This window comes from Gossypium arboreum, chromosome 9 (genome assembly GCF_025698485.1).
Source record: "Gossypium arboreum isolate Shixiya-1 chromosome 9, ASM2569848v2, whole genome shotgun sequence".
In the NCBI taxonomy this organism is placed as follows: domain Eukaryota; kingdom Viridiplantae; phylum Streptophyta; class Magnoliopsida; order Malvales; family Malvaceae; genus Gossypium; species Gossypium arboreum.
The window spans coordinates 50,628,706-50,652,389 of record NC_069078.1 but is presented as its reverse complement, the minus strand read 5'-3'; the positions used below and the strand labels follow the sequence as shown (position 1 = coordinate 50,652,389).

General features: G+C 35.8%; 1 protein-coding gene across 1 annotated transcript; it reads right to left on the bottom strand.

Annotated features, from left to right (window-relative positions):
- Window positions 1-21,021: 21,021 nt before the first annotated feature.
- Window positions 21,022-22,761, bottom strand: LOC128280439 (uncharacterized). Its single transcript, XM_053018583.1, has one exon. It carries the CDS (start codon window positions 22,759-22,761, stop codon window positions 21,022-21,024), a length of 1,740 nt encoding a protein of 579 aa, XP_052874543.1.
- Window positions 22,762-23,684: the final 923 nt, after the last annotated feature.

Below are 23,684 nucleotides of genomic sequence, written 5' to 3'. Positions count from 1 at the left end.
ATCAATTTAGTCTATTTTCTTGTAATTTTTATGTTATCGAAATCCCGGAACCTCGAGCTAACTGGCCCATGTTATATTTTTCATTGTTGTTAAATTTTGAGGATGTTATTTTAGTTGAATAGTTAAAGTTTTACGGACCAATTTGATAGATTTTTAGTTTAGAAGTGAAAAGGACTAAATTATAAAGTCAATTGTTGATTTTTTGTAATAAGGACTAAAATGTATAATTTGTGAAATTTGTGGTATAATTGTAAAATAAGAATTCCTATAGGGAATCTTGTGAATTTAGAATAAAATTAGAGGGCTAAATGAGAAAGTTATGTTAGTATTAATTTTAGGGACTAAATTGAATAAAATGTAAAAGTTTCATAAATTAGAAATTCAATGTGAAATTGGCTATGTATTGATAATTTATTATGTTTATTTTAACATGTAGCTAACATTGACCCAGATTCCTCAAAAAAGAAAGGAAAAGACAAAGTCGTCGACAAATAGCTCAAAGTTTATGGTTTGTGTTTTTGTAATCCGAACTAACTTATAAATTGATGCATATTGATTTGTTTTTCATGGTAAGTAGTGAGAATTCTTGTTTAAATGGGCTAACTTGAATCAATTGGTGATTATGAGGATTAAATTGTGCATATTTGATAAATGTATGTTTTTATTTATAAATGTATAAATTGGATATATTTGGAATAATCAAGGCTGATATTAAGTTGAACAAATGTATATTTGTTGAGAGTAAATGTGAATTTAAACATTGGTTAGAAACCCTATTAACGATTTGGGCAGAGTTGGATATACTTGGCATGCCATAGTATACGAAGAGTTTAGGGATTCTTCGATTATGAATAGATGAGGCGTTGGGTGGCAATTTGCTTTGGTTTAACCGATGAGACATTGGGTTTCAAACTTATTGATAGTGTTGGGCGCAATAATTTGCTACGGATTTATCTGATGAGACACTAGGCGCCAAACTGGTGTGTTGGTTGGATTCGTGTATTCGTCCGAGTCCGAGTCGTGTTAATAGGTAGTTAAAAGATAAAAATCAAAGGTTTATGATTGAAATGGTGATATTGATTAAGCACTCAAAATCCATATGATTGGAAAGAAACTATAAGAAATGTAATTGTTATTATTGAAATGGCAACAAAGATATGAAATAGAAATGAAATGTGGAATAGATTATTTAATTGTGAAATGAGTTAGAACCATAATGGAAATCTTCATTGAAATTATGGATTTGGAAATTTGAGATTTCAAATGATATGTGAATTGAATTGAATTGTCATGTAAATATATTATCAATATATGTTAGATTGAACATAGAATATATGTGAAATTGTGTTAATGGCATGTTAATTGTGTATTACCATTTACATGTAGTTTATATGTTTAAATTGATCTATGATTTTTTTAATGTTTGAACTATAGAAATACCATTGATTATACTCAATGTACAGTTTTGTTTTTCTTATGCGCAGGTTAGGTACTTATCGATACGATCGTCGACTCAACATCCAGTAGCAATCTTAAACTTAAATGTTAGTGAATTGTTCATTTTGGTCTTGGCATGTACCTAGAATGTTTAATGCTTATAATGGCCATTTTGTATCTTGTTGGCCTTTTTAAGATTATGTAAATATGTATAAGTGTGATGGAAATTGTCATGTGGTTGATAACTTGATAGGTTGCTTTGGTTATATGCTTAATGTCTTCATAGTTGACAAAATATCATGCTAGGCATTCTGTTTGGTTGGTGTTTGGTTTTGATTTGATGGATGATATGCTTAAGTTATGTTTAGGAAAGTTTTTGCTAAGTTTGATACTTAAACATGTGATGGTTGAATGGTTGAATGTATACATGTGTGGCTTGATTTTTTGAGGTATCATTGAAGGTATATTAGGATGAATGAATAAGGTCATTTGAGTAGTTTTGAATTATTAATTAAGGTGTCAAGTGTGGCGTATTGGTTAGGCACTTAGGGTGGTTGTTTTCAATGCTGGTTTTGACTTGAATTGAATGCTTTTGAATAGGTTCAAATGTGGCTTAAATGGTAGCTTGTGGCATTAGTGTTTCATGATTTAATAGCTTGTTTTTGAAGGCATTTTCTAGGTACACACGGCTTGGCACACGGCTGTGTGCCATACATGGGCTCATGACACAACAGTCTAAGAACACGATCGTGGGCCTATCACACACGAGCTAAGCTTTCGCACATGGCTGTGCAACCTCTGTAAATAGGCTTTTCTCAACTTTTTGTTTTTGATTCGATTTAATCCCTGTTCATTATCGAATTGTTTTTAGGCTTTCATATACTCAATATCTACTTGAAATAGATTTATTAACGTATTTATACATGCTCATATGTGATTATTTAATATTTATTTGATATTTTCATTAATAAACTGTATGAAATTTTTTGGTAATTGTTCTTAGCACCTCATTACTTGGGTCCGACGGACAGGTCGGGTAAGGGGTGTTACATTTATTGGTGTTAGAGCTATAGGTTTAGCTGATTCTTGGACTAAATCAAGCACAGAATCGAGTCTAAAGTTATATGTAAAAGTTGAGCCGGTTCTGAGTAGGGATTTGGATATTGGTTATATAGTTATTATTTATAGTTAAATGAGGTCACGAGAATCTAGAAATGAGGTTGATCAAACTATTTATCATAGTAATCACTCGGTAGAAAATGAGATTAGGATTGAATCTATGGCACCGAGCATGGATTTAACTGATGCTCAGCCATCTAGAATTGATAGAGATATAAATAAGGGGCAAGGTGATTCAACCCTTCTTCAAGCCATTATTGATGCTTTCCAGCGAGTGGTGAGAGCTACTCTTGCTATAGTACATGTGCCTATTATTCGATAGGCTCCGATTAAAGAATTACAAAGATATGGTGCTATTGAGTTTTTGGGTTTAAAAGGGGTTGATCCCTCAACTGCTGAAGTTTGGTTAGAATTGACTACACGTACTTTGCAACAACTCAAGTGCACCCCGGTCAATGTGTAATTTGTTTCGTTTCTCTACTGCAAAGAGAAGCGTATACATGGTGGTAGATGGGAACAGGCCACATACCTATTGAGCAAGTGGACTGGGAGTTCTTTCAAAATGAATTCCAGAAAAAGTACGACAGAGAGTTGTATCTTGAGGATCAGAAACAAGAATTTTTACTGTTGAAATAGAATGAAATGTCAGTAGTTGATTACGAATATGAGTTTTTGCGACTCAATAAATGTGCTTTAAAGTTCGTACCATCTGAAGTTGAAAGTTGGAAATGGATTCTATGTGGTTTATGCGATGAACTTAGAGTTTAGCTTGTATCGCATCAAATTTCAGAGTTTGCTGATATAGTTAAGCAAGCGAAAATAGTGGAGCAAGCGTTGGGTCTTGACAAGAAGACTAAGACTTGATAAACCATAAATTATATATATTTTTACCCCATGTTTAATGCATTTTATGGATGATTTCTCTTTAGAATTGGTGAATTTAATGCTCCTAATGCTTTAATTTCATGTTTTATACTTAGGAGAGCATAGGAGAGCGAAAGGAACGAGAAACGGGCCAAAAATGGAGAAAATAGGCCAAAGTACAGAATCAACATGGCCTGGGCCTCCTCACGCGGCAGACCACACGGTTGTGTCAATTTGGCAGGCTCGAACACGGCCTGAAGTAATCGAACACGGGCATGTTCCATGGGCGTGTCCCTGCCGAACCCAAGTTGAGTCCAATTCAAAAAAGGCCTATTTTGAGGGCTCATAGGCATTCCAAAGCCTATAAATACACCCTAGAAGAGGAGAAAAGGGAGGCGGAGAATAGGGAGTAAGGAATTACTCCAAGAAAGTCGATTGATCCATCTCAGAAGTCGGATTCATCATCAATACCGAAGATCTCTCCTCAATTTCCCTTCAGGAGTTTTGGGTTTTCTTTATGTTTTGTATTCTTTATTCTTTTGAGATGTTTTCTTATTTGGTTATGAACTAAAACCCCTAAATACCTAAGGGGAATGAAACCTAAGACGAATCTTGTTATTATTTTCTGAATCGTATGATAAATATTTAACTTGTTCTTAATTATGTGTTCTTAATTCTTGTTTTGATATCCCAGGATACTAATTCAAGACAAGCTCTTATTTAGAGGAAGAATAGACCCTGTCTAAGAGTACATTTGTCATAATTAAGCGAAGTTGATTGCGCGCCTAGAAATAGGGTGACAAGATTTTGCCGGATTAGGGTGAAACCTAATAAGGGGATCCATAGATCGAGTTAATGCAACCCTAGAGTTTTAATTAGAGAAAAGTCTCGGTTATTCAATCTAGGGATTAGACGTTATTAGTCTTAGATAGAAATAATAACATAACTTAGGGATCTCTACGGAACAAGTTGAATGAATAAATCATCCGGTTCGGAGCCAGAATAACAAGTAAAGTCTAGGTGGATTTTTCCTTAGGTATTGTCTTAAGTCAATCGATTTTCCCCAAAAGTACTTCCCCAATTCTTTTCTCTGTGAATTCTTAGTTTAGATAATTAGTTAATTAAAACAAAACCCCATTTGTAACACCCCGTACCCGAGACCATTGCCGGAGTCGAACACGAGGTGCTAACAGACTTATTCTATTGTAAAACACAATTCATTTAAAATTTCCAGACAAGCTGGCTAACTGCGTCACTGTCACCTTAAAAATCATATCTCGAGTTCCAAAACTCTAAAACAAGTTCCGTAAATTTTTCCTGAACCTAGACTCATATGTCCATCTACAATTTTTTTTCTAGAATTTTTGGTCGAGCCAATTAGTACAGTTTATTAGTTAAAGTCTCCCCTGTTTCAAGGTTCGACTGCTCTGAACTTCATGCATTACGACTTATATATCTCCCTGTACAGGGCTTCAATACTTATGCCGTTTGTTTCTAAGGAAACTAGGCCGTTTGTTTCTAAGGAAACTAAACTCAAAAAGGAATCTATACATATATGGAATGACTTCTAACTATCTCTCGGTTAATTTATAGTGAATTTCCAAAGTCGGATCGGGGATCCGTAAATCGCTCCGCCCTGTTCCATGATAACTTAAATATCTCTTAAAATACGACTCATATGATCGTTTCGTTTCTTCCATATGAAAGTAGATTCATCAAGGTTATATTAAATAATTTATTCACTATTTAATTCTATTCCTACTATTTTAGTGATTTTCAAATTTACACCCACTGCCATCACAAGATCCGCCTTTAAGGTAGACTTTACCTATTTCATAGTTTCCATGATTCAACTAGCCCTTTAGCATATATAGCACAAAATATGATCATGATTAACCATTCCAACAGCCAATCATTGCCAAGAAAATCCACACCTCTCATTAACCATATACATACAAAATGATTATAACACTATGCTCAAAATATATATAAGCCATTTTCGTATGGCTATCCAAATATATACAACACCAAGGTACTTGACTAACAACAAAAGGGTAGTCCTATACATGCCATTTTCAGAGTTCAACCAAAAGTGTACCAAAAGGGCTTTGATAGTGTGGACGACTTCGACTTCGACAATCCCGAGTCCGATAGCTGACGAACCAAATTCTATAAAACAGAGAATCAAAGAAACGGAGTAAGCATTTAATGCTTAGTAAGTTTTGAGCAATGAAATCATGCACAACTGAAGTATAGCATTCATACGACGAAACGAATAATTTCATATACACATATTCTCACAATCATACCTACTTCACATTTCCAACCCTTATATTCATACATAAGAAATCAACTTGACTAAAAGCCGGAAGCTTGTTAATCGATTGAGCAAATACTATTTAGAAGGAATCAATTATCTCAATGCACATACGAAACATACCTCATCGTTGGGATTTTACAAGCGTATTAATTGAAATTATTACAGCAAGATCGCTCATTCTCAAACCCTATTATCTTCGGGATTTAGCCGGATATAACCACTCGCACAAGGCCGTCGGTCTTAGCCCGGATATGGTCACTAGCACAAATGCCTTGGGACTTAGCCCGGATATAGTAACTTCGCACAAATGCCTTGGGACTTAGCCGGAATTAGTAACTTCGCACAAATGCCTTGGGACTTAGCCCAAATTAGTAACTCGCACAAATGCCTTGGGACTTAGCAGGAATTAATCACTAGCACAAATGTCTTGGGACTTAACCCGTTAGCATCCGAATATTCATGCACATATCGAGAAATCATGACACATCTTTATTTCATTTTCATAACTAGAATTCAAACACAAATCAATTATTAAGCATTCCCATTTTCTACTCAATAGCCACATACTGAACAACATGATTCGGTTTGCTTCATGACATGATTTCTATGCACATACGGCTACCCATCATACGTATAGACTAATTAACTCAACATATAATTCAAGTAGAATCATTATATCACCGTATATTTGTTATGATTATACGTCATGACTTAATCAAATCGTAAACTAAGTTTTATTACTCGAAAACTTACCTCGGATGTTGTCGAACGATTTCAACGGCTATTCGATCACTTTTTCCTTCCCTTTATCGGATTTAGTTCCCCTTTGCTCTTAAGCTTAATATTGACCTAGGATAATCGAATGCTTCACTCCCTTCTTCCTCTTTTCATTTCAGCCAAGAAGAACCGATTTCTTCTTTTCTTTCTTCCTCAAGTCACGGCAATTGGGGAGGGGGAAACATGGATGAGACAACTTTGTTTTCATCACCCCTCCCTTTTCATTACTTTATTACTAACCTTTTATTTATTCTTTCTCCCATAAAACACTAACACCAAATGTTTATAATAGGCTTTAACTTATAGCATGGCCGGCCACCATCTTGTTCTTTGGTTAATTTGACATGCAAGTACAATTATTTTGCAACATGCATAAATAGGCCACTTTACATTTGCCTAGCACATTTCTAAATTTTCCCACATAAGTCCTATTTAATAAAATTCACTTACAATTAACAAAATTCCAATATGAAATTTTTATACATGCATACATACATATAGTAAGCATCAACTGTGACGGTTAATTATTTTTTTATGACTCGGTTTAGTGGTCCCAAAACCACTTTCCGACTAGGGTCACTTTAGGGCTGTCACACCATTATTCTTAGGCTAGATAATAAAAAGATAGTCATTACTAGTACTTTTAGTTCCATTGGGTTTGACATTCCAGTCTTGCTAAACTATACTACTGTTCGATAGGTACACTTGCCTACATCGCGATAATAGTCAGTTCAAGAACGAGTAATTATAAATATTTAAAACCTATCACGAAATAACACGATCAAGACTACTCGAGTTTCTGGAAAACAGGCTGGGATTGCTTGTTCAAAATCGCAACCAAAGCGAACTAGGGATTCTCATAGTAATTAGAGATCAACCTTTAAGTCTGATAGATCTGACAAAAATCGAGATCGACAACCAATAGTCTCTGTGGGTAACGTGCGAGGTCCGGCTCAAGATGTTGAGATACCTAATTATGATCATTGTTGGAAAAAGCTAAAGGTGAATGTTCGAAGTTGTCACGAGCCTATTTCCATTGTGGATCGTTAGAGCAGTTTCCTCGAGAGAGCCCAAGAGGCGATAATGCCACTCTTGTCTTCATTTAGAGGTTTGCACCTACGGTTAAGGGTCAAGGAGTTAATCCTGGAGGTTCTGTATCGTGAGGTGGATAAAGAAAAGATAGTGAATCTGTTGCTCATCATTCATAGGCCAGAGCATTGGCTCATGCATACGTCATACGGATTCGTGAGGAGGGTGATGCTACCGACATTGTAGCAGGTATTTTTTCTATTATTCTCTTTACTTTTTACGCTTTGGTAGACCCTGGATCCTCACATTTATATATAAACACTGATTTTGTTAAATCAATGAGTGTAAAGTCAGAGATGTCAAAAGTAGCCATGGTTGTATCGAGTCCCTTGCGGTAATCAATATTAGTCGACCAAGTGTGTAGGTGGTGCCTGTTAGAAATTCAGAATAAATCTTTTCTTGTTGATTTGTTGATTATGCCATTCTATAATTTTGATCTGATTTTGGGTATAGATTGGCTAACCGAGCACGGGGTAATTTTGGATTACAGTACAAAGAAGTTTGTAGTTCAAAGTTCCAATGGAAATATGATGTAGGTGAATGGTGTTTGAACGAGTGGCTCAACTCGTACCATTTTAGCAGTTCAAGCTAATAAACTCCTCAATCAAGGTTTTAAAGCTTTTCTAGCCTATGTTATTAACTCAAATGCTAATGATAGTTAGGTTGACAAGATTGGAATTGTTTGTGAATTCCCCGATGTGTTTCCTAAGAAATTATCGGGATTACCACCATATCGAAAAGTTGAATTCGCAACTAAAATGTTTTTCGGTACGTCTCTGGTGTCAATTCCCTTATCATATGGCATCGACAGAGCTAAAGGAATTGAAATTTCAATTACAAGATTTATTGGACCGTGACTTTATACACCCTAGTATATCACCTTGAGGAGCTCCAATATTGTTTGTTAAAAGAAAGACAGTTTGATACAGCTCTGTATAGATTATCGGTAACTCAATAAGCTGAAAAATAAGAATTGGTACCCCTTACCTCATATAAATGATTTATTCGATCAGCTAAAAGAGGATTTAGTCTTTTCCGACTAATTTGAGATCAGGTTATGACCAACTAAAAGTAAAAGATAATGATGTACCAATAACAACATTTTGTATGTGTTACAACCATTACGAATTCTTGGTGATGCCTTTCAGTTTAACAAATGTTTCTTCAAAATTCATTGATCTCATAAACCATATTTTTCATCCCTATTTGGATCAATTTGTGGTAGTCTTCATCCATGACATTTTGATTTATTCAAAATCTAAAGCTGAGCACAAACAGCATTTTTGAATTATTTTGCAAGTATTACGAGAAAAACAGTTGTATAAAAAGCTTAGCAAATGTGAATTCTAGTTACCTAAGGTTGTGTTTCATGGGCATGTTATTTCATCTTATGGGATTAGAGTTAATCCCAAAAAGATCGAGGCCACTGTTCGGTGGAAAGCACTGAGAAATGTGTCGAAAGTTCACAGTTTTCTTGGTTTAAGTGGTTACTACGAAAAAATTGAAAATGGGTTTTCAAAAATAGCTATGTCTATGATGAAGCTTTTGCAAAATAATGTTCAGTTCATTTGGAGCGAACAATGCCAAGAAAGTTCCGTGAAATTGAAACAGAGGTTGACTGAAATGCCAGCTCTAACCTTGCCTGAATCAGGGAAAGAATTCGTGGTATATAATGATGCTTCATTAAGTGGTCTAGGCTGCGCTTTGATGTATGATGGGGAGGTGATTATGTATGCATCTCTCTAACTAAAAACGTATGAATGCAACTATCCGTCGCACTATTTAGAGCTAGTCACTGTGGCTTTTGCTCTAAATATATGGAGGCACTATTTGTATGGTGAAAAGTGTCATAGTTATACTAATCACAGAAATCTTAGATCCCTTCTAACTCAAACAGAGTTGAATTTGAGACATATTCATTGGGTTGAACTTCTGAAAGATTACGATTGCGTTATCGATTACCACCTTGATAAAGCTAATGTTGTAGCTGAAGCATTGAGCAGAAAAATAGTAGTTGAGTTGCGGACGGTGTTCACTCAACTTTGTATTTGTGATGATGGCAATTTTTTGGCCAATTTGAAAGTCAAACTAGAGTTATTTGACTAGTCAAAGAAGCGCAATTTACTATGCTAAGTTATTGGGAAAAAGAGAAATGGTTCAAAATGGTTTGATACAAAACTTGAACATTGATTATTGTGATTGTTTGAAATTTTATAATCGAATTTGTGTTCCAAATGTTTCCAAATTGAAAGAACTAATATTTCGCAAAGTTCATAATAACCCTTTTGCTATGCACCCTGGCGGAACGAAAATGTATCGTGACTTACAAGAATTGTATTGGTGGCCTAGAATGAAAATGAAGATAGTTGAGTTTGTGGTTAAAGGCCTAACGTGTCAATGACTTAAGGCAAAAACCAGGTCCCTACCGGACTTCTTTAGCCTATTTTGATTCTTGAATAGAAATGAGAGTGCATAATAATGGATTTTGTAACAGGGTTATCGTTGTCTTCGAGCAAAGGGAATGTAGTTTAGGTAATAGTTGATCGATTTAAGAAATGAGCTCATTTTGTTGCTGTTAGAACCGATTGGTCATTGCTGAAGCTTGTCAAAGTTTACATTTGAGATCCACGGTTCACTTCGAGATTCTGGAAATAGTTGCATGAATCTCTAGCTACAAGACTTAACTTCAACACAGCCTTTCACCTGCAGACGAAAGGGAAATCTGAGCTTATTATTCAGATTTTGGAAGATATGTTTAGAGCCTATGTAATTGATTTTAAATCAGGTTGAAAATGTTATTTACCTTTGGCCCAATTTGTGTACTATAACAGTTTCTAGTCAAGCATTGAAATGGCTCTATATGAAGCATTGTATGGTCGTAGGTGTTGAACACTTGTTTGCTCTCAAATTTGTGTGAAAGAAAAGTTGTTGGGCTAAAATTGATTCAAGAAACGGAAGATATAGTTAAGGTAATTCAAGATAGATTGAAAATAACTTCCGATAGATAGAAATCATAAGCAGATTTAGAACAGCGAGACATCAAATTTGTTTTGGGTGACAGTCTTTTTAAAGGTTTTGTCGTGGAAGAAATTCTTTCATTTCAGATGAAAAGGAAAGCTCCCACGATTTATCGGACTGTATAAAATATTGAAAGGGTTTGACCAGTTGCTTATCGATTGGCATTACCGATAAAGTTACAAAAATTACATGATTTTTTTCATGTCTCTATGCTTAGGAGATACTGACCGGATCCATCTCACATTATTTTGGAAGAAGAAATTGAGATTCAACCTAATTTGTCATACGATGAAGAACATGTCGAAATTTAGCTTACCAGGTGAAAGAATTGCAAAATAAACATGTTCCGCTCGTGAAAATTTTGTGGCGTAGCCATAGCATCGAGGAAGCGACTTGGGAGACAGAGAAAGAATGAGATACCAGTATCTAACCTCTTTTTAGGTAATTTCGGGGACAAAATTTATTTAGGGGAGAGAATTGTCACGACTCGGAAGTTAGTGGTGTCAGAAAGTGTGGTTTCAGAACCCCAATTTTGTAAACCAGACTCGTAAATATTTTTATTAAATATTTACAGAGTTATTTAGAAGTGAATTGAATTTCGGTTTAGTAATTTTGTTGAATTAGTGCTTAATTTAAGTACAGAGACTAAATCACATATGTGACAAAAGTGTAAATTGTTAAGGATATATAGTTAGAACTTATTATAAGAGACATAAATGGAAAATAAACCCTAAATAAAGGAATGGATGGTCAGTTATGTGTTAATATTTATATTTATAATATATAAAATATTATAAAAATAAAACATTAAACAAAAAACCATAACAAAAAAAAACATAAGTAGATTTAAAGAGAAAGCAAATTTCTCTTTATTTTTCTAAACTTTAGAAGCAAAGAAACAAGGGAGAAAAACGAACTGCCTTGGGGTTTTAAGGTTTCCAAGCTTAATTGGTTAATCAATTTAGTCCATTTTCTTGTAATTTTTATGTTTTCGAAATCCTGGAACCTCAAGCTAGTTGACCCATGTTGTATTTTTCATTATTGTCAAATTTTAAGGATGTTACTTTAGTTGAATAGATGAAGTTTTAGTGAAAAATGACTAAATATTAAAGTCAATTGTTGATTTATTATAGTAGGGACTAAAATGTATAATTTGTGAAATTGGTGGTATAACTATAAAATAGGAAGTCCTATAGGGACTCTTGTGAATTCGGCATAAAATTAAAGGGCTAAATGTGAAAGTTATGTTCTTGGTTTTAGGGACTAAATTGAATAAAATGTAAAAGTTGAATAAAATTAGAAATTCAATGTGAAATTGGCTATGTATTGATAATTTATTATGTTTGTTTTAACACGTAGCTAACTTCGACCCAGATTCCTCGAAAAAGAAAGGAAAAGACAAAGTCATCGACAAATAGCTTAGAGTTTATGGTTTGTGTTTTTGTAATCCGAACTAACTTATAAATTGATGCATGTTGATTTGTTTTTCATGGCAAGCATTTGAGGTGAGAATTCTTGTTTAAATGGGCTGACTTGAATCAGTTGGTGATTATGAGGATTAAATTGTGCATATTTGATAAATGTATGTTTTTATTTATAAATGTATGAATTGGATATATTTGGAATAATCATGGCTGATATTAATTTGAACACAAGTATATTTGTTGAGAGTAAATATGAAATTTAAACATTGGTTAGTGTTGACAGATGGAAAGAAAACCCTATTAACGATTCGGGCAAAGTCGAATAAACTTGGCATGCCATAGGATACGAAGAGATCAAAGATTCTTCAACTATGAATCGATGAGGTGTTAAGTGCCAATTGCTTTGGTTTAACTGATGAGACATTGGGTTTCAAACTTATTGATAGTGTTGGACGCAACAATTTGCTATGGATTTATCTGATAAGGCACAAGGTGCCAAACTGTTGTATTAGTTGGATCCATGTATCCGTCCGAGTCCGAGACTTGTTAATATGGAGTTAAAAGATAAAAATGAAAGGTTTATGATTGAAATGGTTATATTGATTAAGCCCTCAAAATCAATATGATTGAAAAGAAACTATATGAAATGTAATTGTTGTTATTGAAATGGCAAAAAGGATATGAAATAGAAATGAAATGTGGAATGGATTATTTAATTGTTAAATGAGTTAGAACCTTAATAGAAATCTTCATTGAAATTATGCATTTGTAAATTTGAGATATCAAATGATATGTGAATTGAATTGAATTGTCATGTAAATATTGTCGAAACCATTTTTTAAGGTGTTTAAAAAACGGCGTTTGACTTTTTGAAAAACGAAAACGGGAGTCGCCACCAACCTTTTAAGGTGTGATTGGATCACCTTATAAAACATTTTGGTCTACGAAAATGTGAGAAAACGGATTCGGGAGTCGATTACGTACGAAGGAAGATTTGCACCCTCGCAACGCCCAAAATTGGTTCCAAATTTAATAGTTTTCTGTCTTAATGTTAAAAGTTTGAAAGAATTTAAAAAAGGATCCCTTTTTAAAACCGAAATAATTTGAGTTGGAAATTGATATTCCTTTGCCCCGAAAGAATACGAACATCACATCCAGCACGATTGGACACGATATTCTTAAACTCTCGTAACTAAAATCATCTCGTAATTTACAAAATTCATTTAGAAGGATATTTTAGGTTTTTAGACAAACAGGGAATCGTAACCCAGCACATTAGGGCACTATTTCTCGAATCCCTAAACACAAAAACATTGCCTCGTTTTTTAAAACATTTTTGGGTATATATTATTAAAACAGTGATGCAATCAGGATATAGTATTAACATATTACAAGATATCAATACTAAACTATATAATTCATACATTAATACTTCATGCGAATATAACATAGCAAATAATAAATAACAATATACACTACATAATATATACATTTACATGTCCCGCAAATAAACATAGAAAATAATAGACATAAAATATAAAATTAATATTTCATACAAGTATAACCTAAAATAGCAACATAAATGATCAATTTCCATGCAAATATATATAAAAACAATAAATAACATAAAAATACAAATAATTTATGAGATAAAATTAACATACTAAAACAATACTAAATATAAAAAATACGAAAATAAATCAACAAATTATGAACATATGTAAAATAAGTCAAAAATAAAGATGAAAACTAAATACCGTTAAAAATAAATGAGGTATTAAAAATATTTAAAACAATATATAAATAATAAAGGAGAATTTTTTAAAAAAATGGTTAATTAATTTAAAAAATACTATATGATATAATAATTAAATATATTTTATAAAAATAATATTATATTAAATAGGAACAAAACTTTATAGCAAATTTTAGAATATTACATAATATACTAAATATTTAATAATGATATATGTATTATTTAATAATAATTTACAATTTTTAAAATTATACATAATAATAAATAATAAATAATAATATAATATAATATAATATATAATGAAATAAAAATAATATAATGAATAATATATATAATAAAATGATATAATATATAATAAAATATATAAATAAAATATATAATAAAATATAAATAATATAATAAATAATACATAAATAAAAATAATATATAATAATTTTTACATATATAAATAATGTTTATAGTAAAATAAATAATATATAAAATATTTAAAATAAATAAATCATATATAAAAATTTAAAAAGGATTAAAATTAAATAAAATAAAACTCTTGGGTTAATTTTAAAATAATAAAAATTTGGACCTAATTGAAATGCGCGCTAAAATCCGAGGGACTTACTGGGCAATTAGCCCTAATCCCAAAACGACGTCGTTCCCAAAATAAGTTTTATAATGGCCATTAAGGCTAAAGTGAAACAAAAATAAAATGTTAGGGCCAAATTAAAATAAAAATAAAATGAAATTATAAATATTAAAAATATGGAAGGATCAATTGGGCAATTAGCCCTTTAAACAAAAACACGCGGATCCTTCTCGGGTCACGGGTCAACGAACGGATCCCTGCCTTTGAAACGACGCTGTTTTGAAGCCTATCGTTTTAAGCAAAACGACACCGTTCCAAATTTTGGCCCCAGAAATTCATTTTTAACCCGTTTTTAAAAAAACTAAAAAAAAAAACTCTGAAAGAGGACAGAGAGCAGGCCCTCGGAACTCCGTCGAGCCTCTATCATCGGGCTCCCACGCGCCGCTGTCGACTCCGCCACGTACGACGGTCGGGATTCGAAAAGCTTCACTTTTCACAGCGAATCGAGAGGTAATCCTCTTTTTATTTTTTATAGTACTTTGTATGTATGAAATGCAGGTATCCAAGAGGAAAGTAAAGAAAATAAAGCAAGAAGAATCACCTTTGTTTTCTGGCAAAGCTAAAAAATCTATAATCTGTTTCTCTGTGTTTTTATATCTGATCAATCGTGTCGCTCTTACAGATTAGAAAAGAGGCTTTTATAGCCTTCTGTAAATTGTTACATTTTGGGAAAGAAATCTTTGATTTCTTTCCATGTTTGCTTCTCTTTTCTACTGTGGTTCTTTCCTTTTTGCAGGAACCAGCGAGGATATCACGGCGGTGAGTGCGCTGGAGTTGATTCGTACACCGATTACAGCACGATACGGAGCTGGAGTCACGGAGCTGATGGAGGCGTCGATGAAGGGTCACTGGAACAGCGCGAGACGAAGGGTCGTGACGATTGGAGTGCTTGCAGCGTGAAGCTTCCGTAAACCCTAGGGTTTCCTAACCTACTAACTGATTTGGGCCTTTTGGGCCCCGTTTATCTTTGGGTTGAGGGTGTAATGGGCTGCTGGGTAGTTTAGGCTGTCGGATTAACAGTGGGCTTTGTAAATGGACTGAACATTTAATTATTTTGGTTTATTGTTTTTATTGGGCCCGGGCGAATTTGGACTATTACAGCTGCCCCTCTTTGCTCATTGCCGTATAATAGGAATAGAGCAAAGACTTATAGAAGGACCAAATTTGCCCGGTCTTATTGGATCCTGACTTTATGGTCTTCAATTTGCTCCTTGCAAACTCAGAGATGTCATGTTAATATCCTTGATCTGCTCCCCGTCAAATACAGAGACGCTAAATTTGCTATCTTCGATCTGCTTCGATGTAAACACACGAATGTCAAATCTGCTATCTTTGACCTGCTCCCTGTCTAATACAGAGATGCCAAATCTGTCATTTTCGATCTGCTTTGATGTAAACACACAAATGTCAGATCCGCTATCTTCGATCTGCTCCCCGTCTAATACAGAGACGCCAAATCTGTCATTTTTGATCTGCTTCGATACAAACACACGAATGTCAGATCTACTATCTTTGATCTGCTCCCCGTCTAATACAGAGACGCCAAATCTGTCATCTTCGATCTACTTCGATGTAAACACACGAATTTCAGATCTGCTATCTTCGATCTGCTCCCCGTCTAATACAGAGACGCCAAATCTGTCATCTTCGATCTGCTTCGATACATGAATGTCAGATCTGCTATCTTCGATCTGCTCCTCGTCTAATACAGAAACGCCAAATCTACTTCTTCGATTTGTTCCCCATCAATACAGAGATGCCAAATCTACTATCAGTGATCTACATTGTCCCCTAAAGGACATAACTTGTAGAATGCGTATGTGCTCATGTCTAATGATTAGGATGCCATGATCGAAATGAGTCAAATGCTCCTAATTAGACATATTATGATGCAAAATGTTATGAAAATGACTCCTATTTCAGACGTCTTTACTCATTCATCCATCAAAGTTTCATCTTTATTTTACTCGAAGTATCAATCATATTCTGCTCATATGCTTTAAATCAAATTGGTCCTATTATACCATTCTTCGAATGTTACGACCTACTGGAGATGATCCTCTTCTAGGATTGAATCGTTTGAATTGTCCAATCATCTTTTGGGCTGAAGAAGAAATTTTCTCGAGTACCTCTGACCCTCACTCATGGGAATTCTTCAAACAATTATTCTGTTTTAGTTTCTCATATTATCTAGAGATTTTCAGAGTAATATGCAAAACTTCGTTTGTAAAAATATTTAGTTCATCAATCATTATTTCAATGCAACACACTTTGTGAATAATGGAAGACGAATAATTTGATCTTGAGAATAGTTAGATAAATTATCAAAAATACAAAAGGAAATTGATCTGAAAACATATCTTTGAGAAGAAAAAGAATCCAAAGATAGTAAACAGGACAAAAAGCCGATGCCCTACATATCACAGCTTGGGCTTCTGTATCCAAACTTCATGAAGACTGGTTTGAGTTTAACATGTGTTTAGAACATCCAAAGTACTTTGTTGATGCCCCGGTATGCAACACACTCCACTTCTTGTCGAATCCAGTATAGCAAGGTCACTGCATGCTTTTCAAAATTTGAGCTGCCCTTTCGGGTTTTCAACTCAAAACCCTTTTTGTCTCAAGACGCCCTTTGTGGGTTTTCACCTTGGCCTCTCCATTTTTTATTTTTTTTTTAGAAGTCTCAAAGCGCCCTTTGCGGGTTTTCGCCTTGGCTTCCCTTCTCTTTAGACAAAGTACTTCTTGACTGAGTCTAAATTCACTGGATTTGGTAAACTCTTCCCATCCATTTCTGTCAAAATCAGTGCACCGCCAGAGAAAGCCTTCTTCACAACATACGGCCCTTCCCAATTCGGCATCCATTTTCCTCTAAAGTCCTTCTGTATGAGAAGAATCTTTTTCAGTACAAGGTCCCCTTCGTGAAATTCTCTTGGATGAACTTTCTTGTCATAAGCTCGCATCATTCACTTCTGATACATCTGACCATGACGAATAGCCCTTAGCCTATTTTCTTCAATCAAGTTCAATTGATTATACCGTGATTGAATCCATTTTGCTTCATCCAGCTTTATCTCTGACAAAATTCGAAGAGAAGGTATTTCCACTTCAATGGGTAACACTGCCTCCATCCCATAAACCAAAGTAGAGGTTCTGACGGACATTCGATAGGCGGAGAATACAAATGGTAATTTCTCATGCCAATCTCTGTAGGTCTCAGTCATTTTCCCCACTATCTTCTTGATATTTTTGTTGGCAGCTTCCACTGCCCCATTCATTTTTGGGCGATATGGAGATGAATTATGATGTTTGATCTTGAATTGGCTGCAGACTTCTGCAATCGTGCTGTTATTCAAGTTCAATGCATTGTCCGATATGATCCTCTCAAGCATTCCATACCAACAATAATCTCATTTTTCAAGAATCGACTTACTGTTGACTTGGTAACACTAGCATATGAAGCTGCCTCTACCCATTTCGTGAAGTAGTCAATGACCACGAAAATGAAACGATGCCCATTCGAAGCTTTTGGTGATATTGGCCCAATGACATCCATGCCCCACATGAAAAAGGGCCATGGAGAAGTCATAACATGCAAAGGTGAAAGTGGTACATGAATCTTGTCCTCATATATCTGGCATTTATGACACTTCTTGGCATAGCTGATACAATCTCCTTCCATAGTAGACCAATAGTATCCAAACCTCATTATTTGCCTTGCCATTGTAAAGCCATTAGCATGTGTCCCACAAACACCTTCATGTACTTCTTCCAAGATTTGTCTGGCTTCCATAGTGTCGACACATCTCAAAAGCACCTGATCTTTCCTTCTTTTATAAAGGATGTCCTCATCTAGTACATATTCACAGGCTAACCTCCTCAAGGTTCTTTTGTCATTCTCAGTTGCTTGCTCAGGATATTCACGATTTCTCACATACCGTAATATATCTTGATACCAAGGATGGTCATCCCTTTCCTCTTCTTCGATGTTACAACAATGAGCTGGAACCTCAAAAATACTCATCTGAATTGGTCTCACATCCTCTTTTTTATTTGCTTTAATCATGGAAGCCTGTGTTGCTAAAGCATCTGCCATCTAATTTTCGTCCCGTGGGAGATAATTGAAGGTGATGTTATCAAACTCCTCAAGTAACTCCAAAACCATCTTTCGATAATTAATCAATTTGGGATCCCTTGTCTCCCATTCACCCCTAAGTTGGTAAATTACCAACACAGAGTCTCCATATACTTCTAGGGTTCTAATTTTTCGCTCTTTGGCCACTCGAATTCCCATAATGCATGCTTCATACTCGGCCATATTGTTCGTGTAGTCAAAATCCAATTTACATGTAAATGGATAATGATCACCTTTTGGGGATACCAAGACTACCCCAATTCCATTTCCTACCGCATTGGATGCACCGTCAAAATTCAGCTTCCATGGATATTCTTCAGTAGTTGCCACATACATCAACTCCTCATTAGGGAAATCAAAGCTCAATAGCTCATAATCTTCTAGAGCTTTGCTAGCCAGAAATTCTACTATCGCGCTTCCTTTTATAGCCTTTTGACTCACATAGACTATATCAAACTCCGAAAGCAGTACTTGCCACCTTGCCATTCTTCTATTTAGGGCTGTTGACTCCATCATGTACTTTAATGGATCAAGTTTTGAAATTAGCCAAGTCGTATGATATAGCATATATTGCCTCAACCTTCAAGTCGTCCAGATCAAAGCACAACACAACTTCTCAATTGGCAAATATCTCATCTCACATTCAATGAATTTCTTACTGAGGTAATATATCGCCTTCTCTTTTCTTCCTGTCTCGTCATGTTGACCAAGCACACATCCCATAGAATTACTAAACACTGATAAGTATAGAATTAATGGTCTATCTAGATTGGGCGGAGATAACACTGGAGCGTTTAACAAGTATTGCTTGACTTAATCAAAGGCATTCTGGCATTCTTCATCCCAAGTACCTTGGTTGTGTTTTCTAAGAAGGCAAAATATAGGATCACATTTCTCGGTTAATTGTGAAATAAACCGAGCGATATAATTCAACCTTCCAAGAAAACCCCGAACTTCCTTCTGAGTACGTGGTGGAGGCAGTTCTCATATGGCTCTAACCTTGTCTGAGTCAACTTCTATTCATTTTTCGCTGACCACAAAGCCCAATAATTTCCCCGACCTAACTCTGAAGGTGCACTTTACTGGATTAAGCTTCAACTGAAACTTCCTCAATCTCAGGAACAACTTCCTCAAGACTTTAATATGCTTCTTTTCTGTTCGAGATTTGGAAATCATGTCATTAACATACACCTCAATCTCTTTGTGCATCATATCATGGAATAAGGTCATCATAGCCCTTTGGTATGTTGCCCCTGCATTCTTCAGCCCAAAGGGCATTACCTTGTAACAAAAGGTTCCCCACAATGTTATGAAGGTGGTTTTATCCATGTCCTTAGGATGCATCTTTATCTGATTGTACCCTGATAAGCCATCCATAAAGGAGAACAACGAATATCCCGCTGTATTGTCCACCGAAGTGTTGATGTGCGGTAAAGGAAAATTGTCCTTTGGGCTAGCTTTGTTCAAATATCTGTAATCAATACACATTCGTACCTTCCCGTCTTTCTTAGGGACAGGCACAATGTTAGCCACCTATTCTGAGTACTTAAGCTCTTGTAGGAATCCAACATCAAACTGCTTTTTGACTTCGTCTTTTATTTTAAGCACAATATCAGGCCTCATCCTTCTCAATTTTTGTTGGACTGGCTTGCAATCCTATCTTATGGGGAGACGATGTACCACGATATCAGTATTCAACCCCGGCATATCCTGATATGACCATGCAAAGATATCCTTGAATTCACGTAGCAGCTCAACAAGACCTTGTCTCGTTTCCTTAGCAATGTGTGTCGCAATTTTCACCTCTTTTCCTTTCTCCAAGGCTACATTCTCTATTGCCTCTTTCTCATAGGGTAGGATTTGTTTCTCCTCTTGTTCACCATTCTCAATAGATCTGGAGACACATCACAATCCCTACCATCTTCAAAATCCTGAGGTTCTTCTAAACACATGTCTTGCTCAAAAAAGAATTCAGGATTTGTAGTATCAATGCTCATGTCATCGATATCTAGGGACGTGCGGGGTACGAAAGAATGTACAAAGAATGAATGAATTTAAGAATGTTTTTTTATGTGTTATGAATGAAATGAAAAAAAATTTGAAAGAATTTAAAAAGGTCAAAAGTATATTCACTCGAATTGATAACAAAAGTTGGGTTTTATTGAAACGCAAATATCCGAACATCAGCCTATTTTACAAATGAAATCTTATTACTCCTAGGATCTTAGAGCAACAAGAGTGTTTTGAAAATTACTCTGAAAAATCTTTAAAAACTACAGGAAGTTCTTCTGTAGTCCAATTGTTTAAAGAGCTTCCCAGTTCGTAACAGCGAATGCCCTCAAGGTTTCTTCGTTCAGACTCTTCATTGTGTACAGCATTGATGTGATGACTTCCTTTTTCGAGCAACCCTCTCTTATGATAAATTATCCCTCCTGATATAAAGGTCTAAGATATATGAGGAAACGTCATCGATTCCCACTCTACTTCTCTTCCACTTAAACGCGCTCTTCTTCTTTCTTGACACTTCTCTATTTCCTTCCTCTTCTGCCTGTGATCTGGCCTGAAACCCAAGCCAAAATGGTCTCTCTTCTCCTTTAGTTCTGGAACTTGAATCCCTCCTTGGAGATATCTTCCCAATCCATTTTCTAGCAAGGCTCCTTTCCCCACTGTTATCTGCAAACCCATTCTTGTGGTTCTGGATATCTTAGGCACCGGCACCTCATTCCCCTCTGAAATAAATGTTGCATTAACGAATTCTAATGAGCGAAAAGAACACTCAATAGCCTCCTCGTTCACCTCTACATAGGGTGCGTCACTGGTAACTGCTGCTATGTTGTCTTCCTCCGCATTTATGGTGACCAGCCGTCCGTCTATTACTAGCTTCAATTTCTGGTGCAAAGATGAGGGCACCGCTCCTGTCGAATGTATCCAAGGCCTTTCCAATAAGCAATTATAAGAAGGCTTGATGTCCATCACTAGAAATTCTACCTCATACATGTTTGGCCCGATCATCAAAGGGATATCAATTCCTCCCATGACCTTTTTCTCCGTACCATCGAATGCTCTCACTACATTATGGCATGTTTTCATGTGAGAACTGTCTATGGGCAATATGTTCAATGTGGACAATGGCAGGACATTTAAGGCTGACCCATTATCAGTAAGCACACTTAGCAATTTATATCCTTTGCAGCGAGTGGTGATGTCCAAAGCTTTAGCTGATCCCATGCCACCAGGTAGGATTTCATCATCATTGAAATAAATGAAGTTGTTAGCACTTATGTTACTAACCAATCGATCCAACTTGTTGACGGATATATCATTAGTAATGTAAGTCTCATTGAGCACCTTCATTAATGCCTCACGATGTACCTCTGAACTCAGAAGCAAAGTGAACACTGATATGCGAGCTGGTTGTTTGCGCAATTGTTCAACCACGCTATACTCACTGTGTTTCAGGAATTTTAGGAACTCTCTAGCTTCTTCTTCCTTCACTGGCTCATTAACAAGTACCTCAACCCCATTCTCCTTCTCAATATCAAAGGCTTTCACTTTCATGGGCTCAACTCTGATGCCTCCTGAATCATAACGCTTCCCATTACGTGTGTAGGAACCTTCAACTTGAGCCTCCTTAGAAGTACTAGCTATATCTTCTCTCTCCGGCATTGTCACATTGTAGTCATAATTCCAGGGTACCCTCTTGTTATCCTTATAAGAAAAGGAAAAGGGTTTGTGAATAATGACTTTCGGCGCTGTTTGTGTCTCAACTTCATTATTCCTTGGTAGAGAAATAATAATCCTTGGCCGGTTGATTCTTTGATTCTTTGGTTCACCTTCCAATGCGCATACGTGTCCCTCATCTAAGCCAGCTTCATAAAATTTCGGCTCCTTATTATCCATAAGGTTTTGTACCAAAGCCTTAAACTCGTCACATTCCTGGATCTCGTGTCCCTCTTCTGCATGGAACTCGCAGTAGTCCCTCGCTTCTTTATTTCCTTCTTCAGAGATTATCATCTCTCTTTTCATCATTTCTTCCCAGATTACTTTCATTGGCATTCTTACCTCAGCCATGTCCTCTTTAATCCTTCTCATACCATTTTCCCCAATTGCGTTTACCCCTTGATCACCATGGTTCGGCAACGGGTTCTCTGTACTAGGAGTGTCGTCAAATTTTACGACCCCCATCTTGATAAGTCTTTCCACTGCTTTTTTAAAGCCAGTGCAACTTTTGATCGAATGCCCTGATATCCCTGCATGGTATTCACATTTGGTGTTTACATTGTACCATTTGAGATATGGAGGTTGCAGTGGTTTCAAATGAAAAGGAGCTATTGCGTGCGAATCAAATAAACTTTGATAAAGCTCTTGGTACGTCACTGGGATAGGCGTGAATGGGACCTTTTCAGAGTTTTGTCTCGTATCAGATCCCTACTTTTGAGAACCCTGTTGCCCAACTGTAGTTGCTCTGAGCTGACTAACCGTAATCGCTTTTGAGTTATAACTACTCGTATTGTTCACCTCATTATCTTTCCTTCTTGGGGCCGATCTTTTAGCAGTTTCCCCCTCTATCTTACCACCCCTTATGGCATTCTCAATCATTTCCCCTACCATAACTATATCAGCAAAACTCTTGGTGGTACTTCCAATCATATGAGTAATGAATGGGGCCTTCAAGGTGTTAATGAACAGCATGGTAGTTTCTTTCTCTAAGAGCGGTGGTTGAACTTGCATAGCAACCTCCCTCCACCTCTGTGCATATTGCCTAAAGCTCTCATTAGGCTTCTTTTCCATGTTCTGCAGAGTGATTCTATCAGGAGTCATGTCAGTCACATGATTATATTGCTGCATGAAGGCTTGCGCTAAGTCTCTCCAAGAACCGATCCTAACGCGGCTCAATTTATTGTACCACCTAGCCGCTGCCCCAACCAAACTATCCTGGAAATAATGGATCAATAGTTGATCATTGTTTACATAGCCGGTCATCCGCCTACAGAACATGGTGATATGGGCCTCAGGGCAAGTAGTCCCATTGTACTTCTCAAATTCTGGCATTTTGAACTTATGAGGAAACACCAAATCTGGGACCAAACTCAAGTCCTTGGCATCAA

What these genes read in the sequence shown, in the direction of transcription:
- LOC128280439 (XM_053018583.1), bottom strand. Translation starts at nt 22,761, where the DNA reads ATGGGGGTCGTAAAATTTGACGACACTCCTAGTACAGAGAACCCGTTG.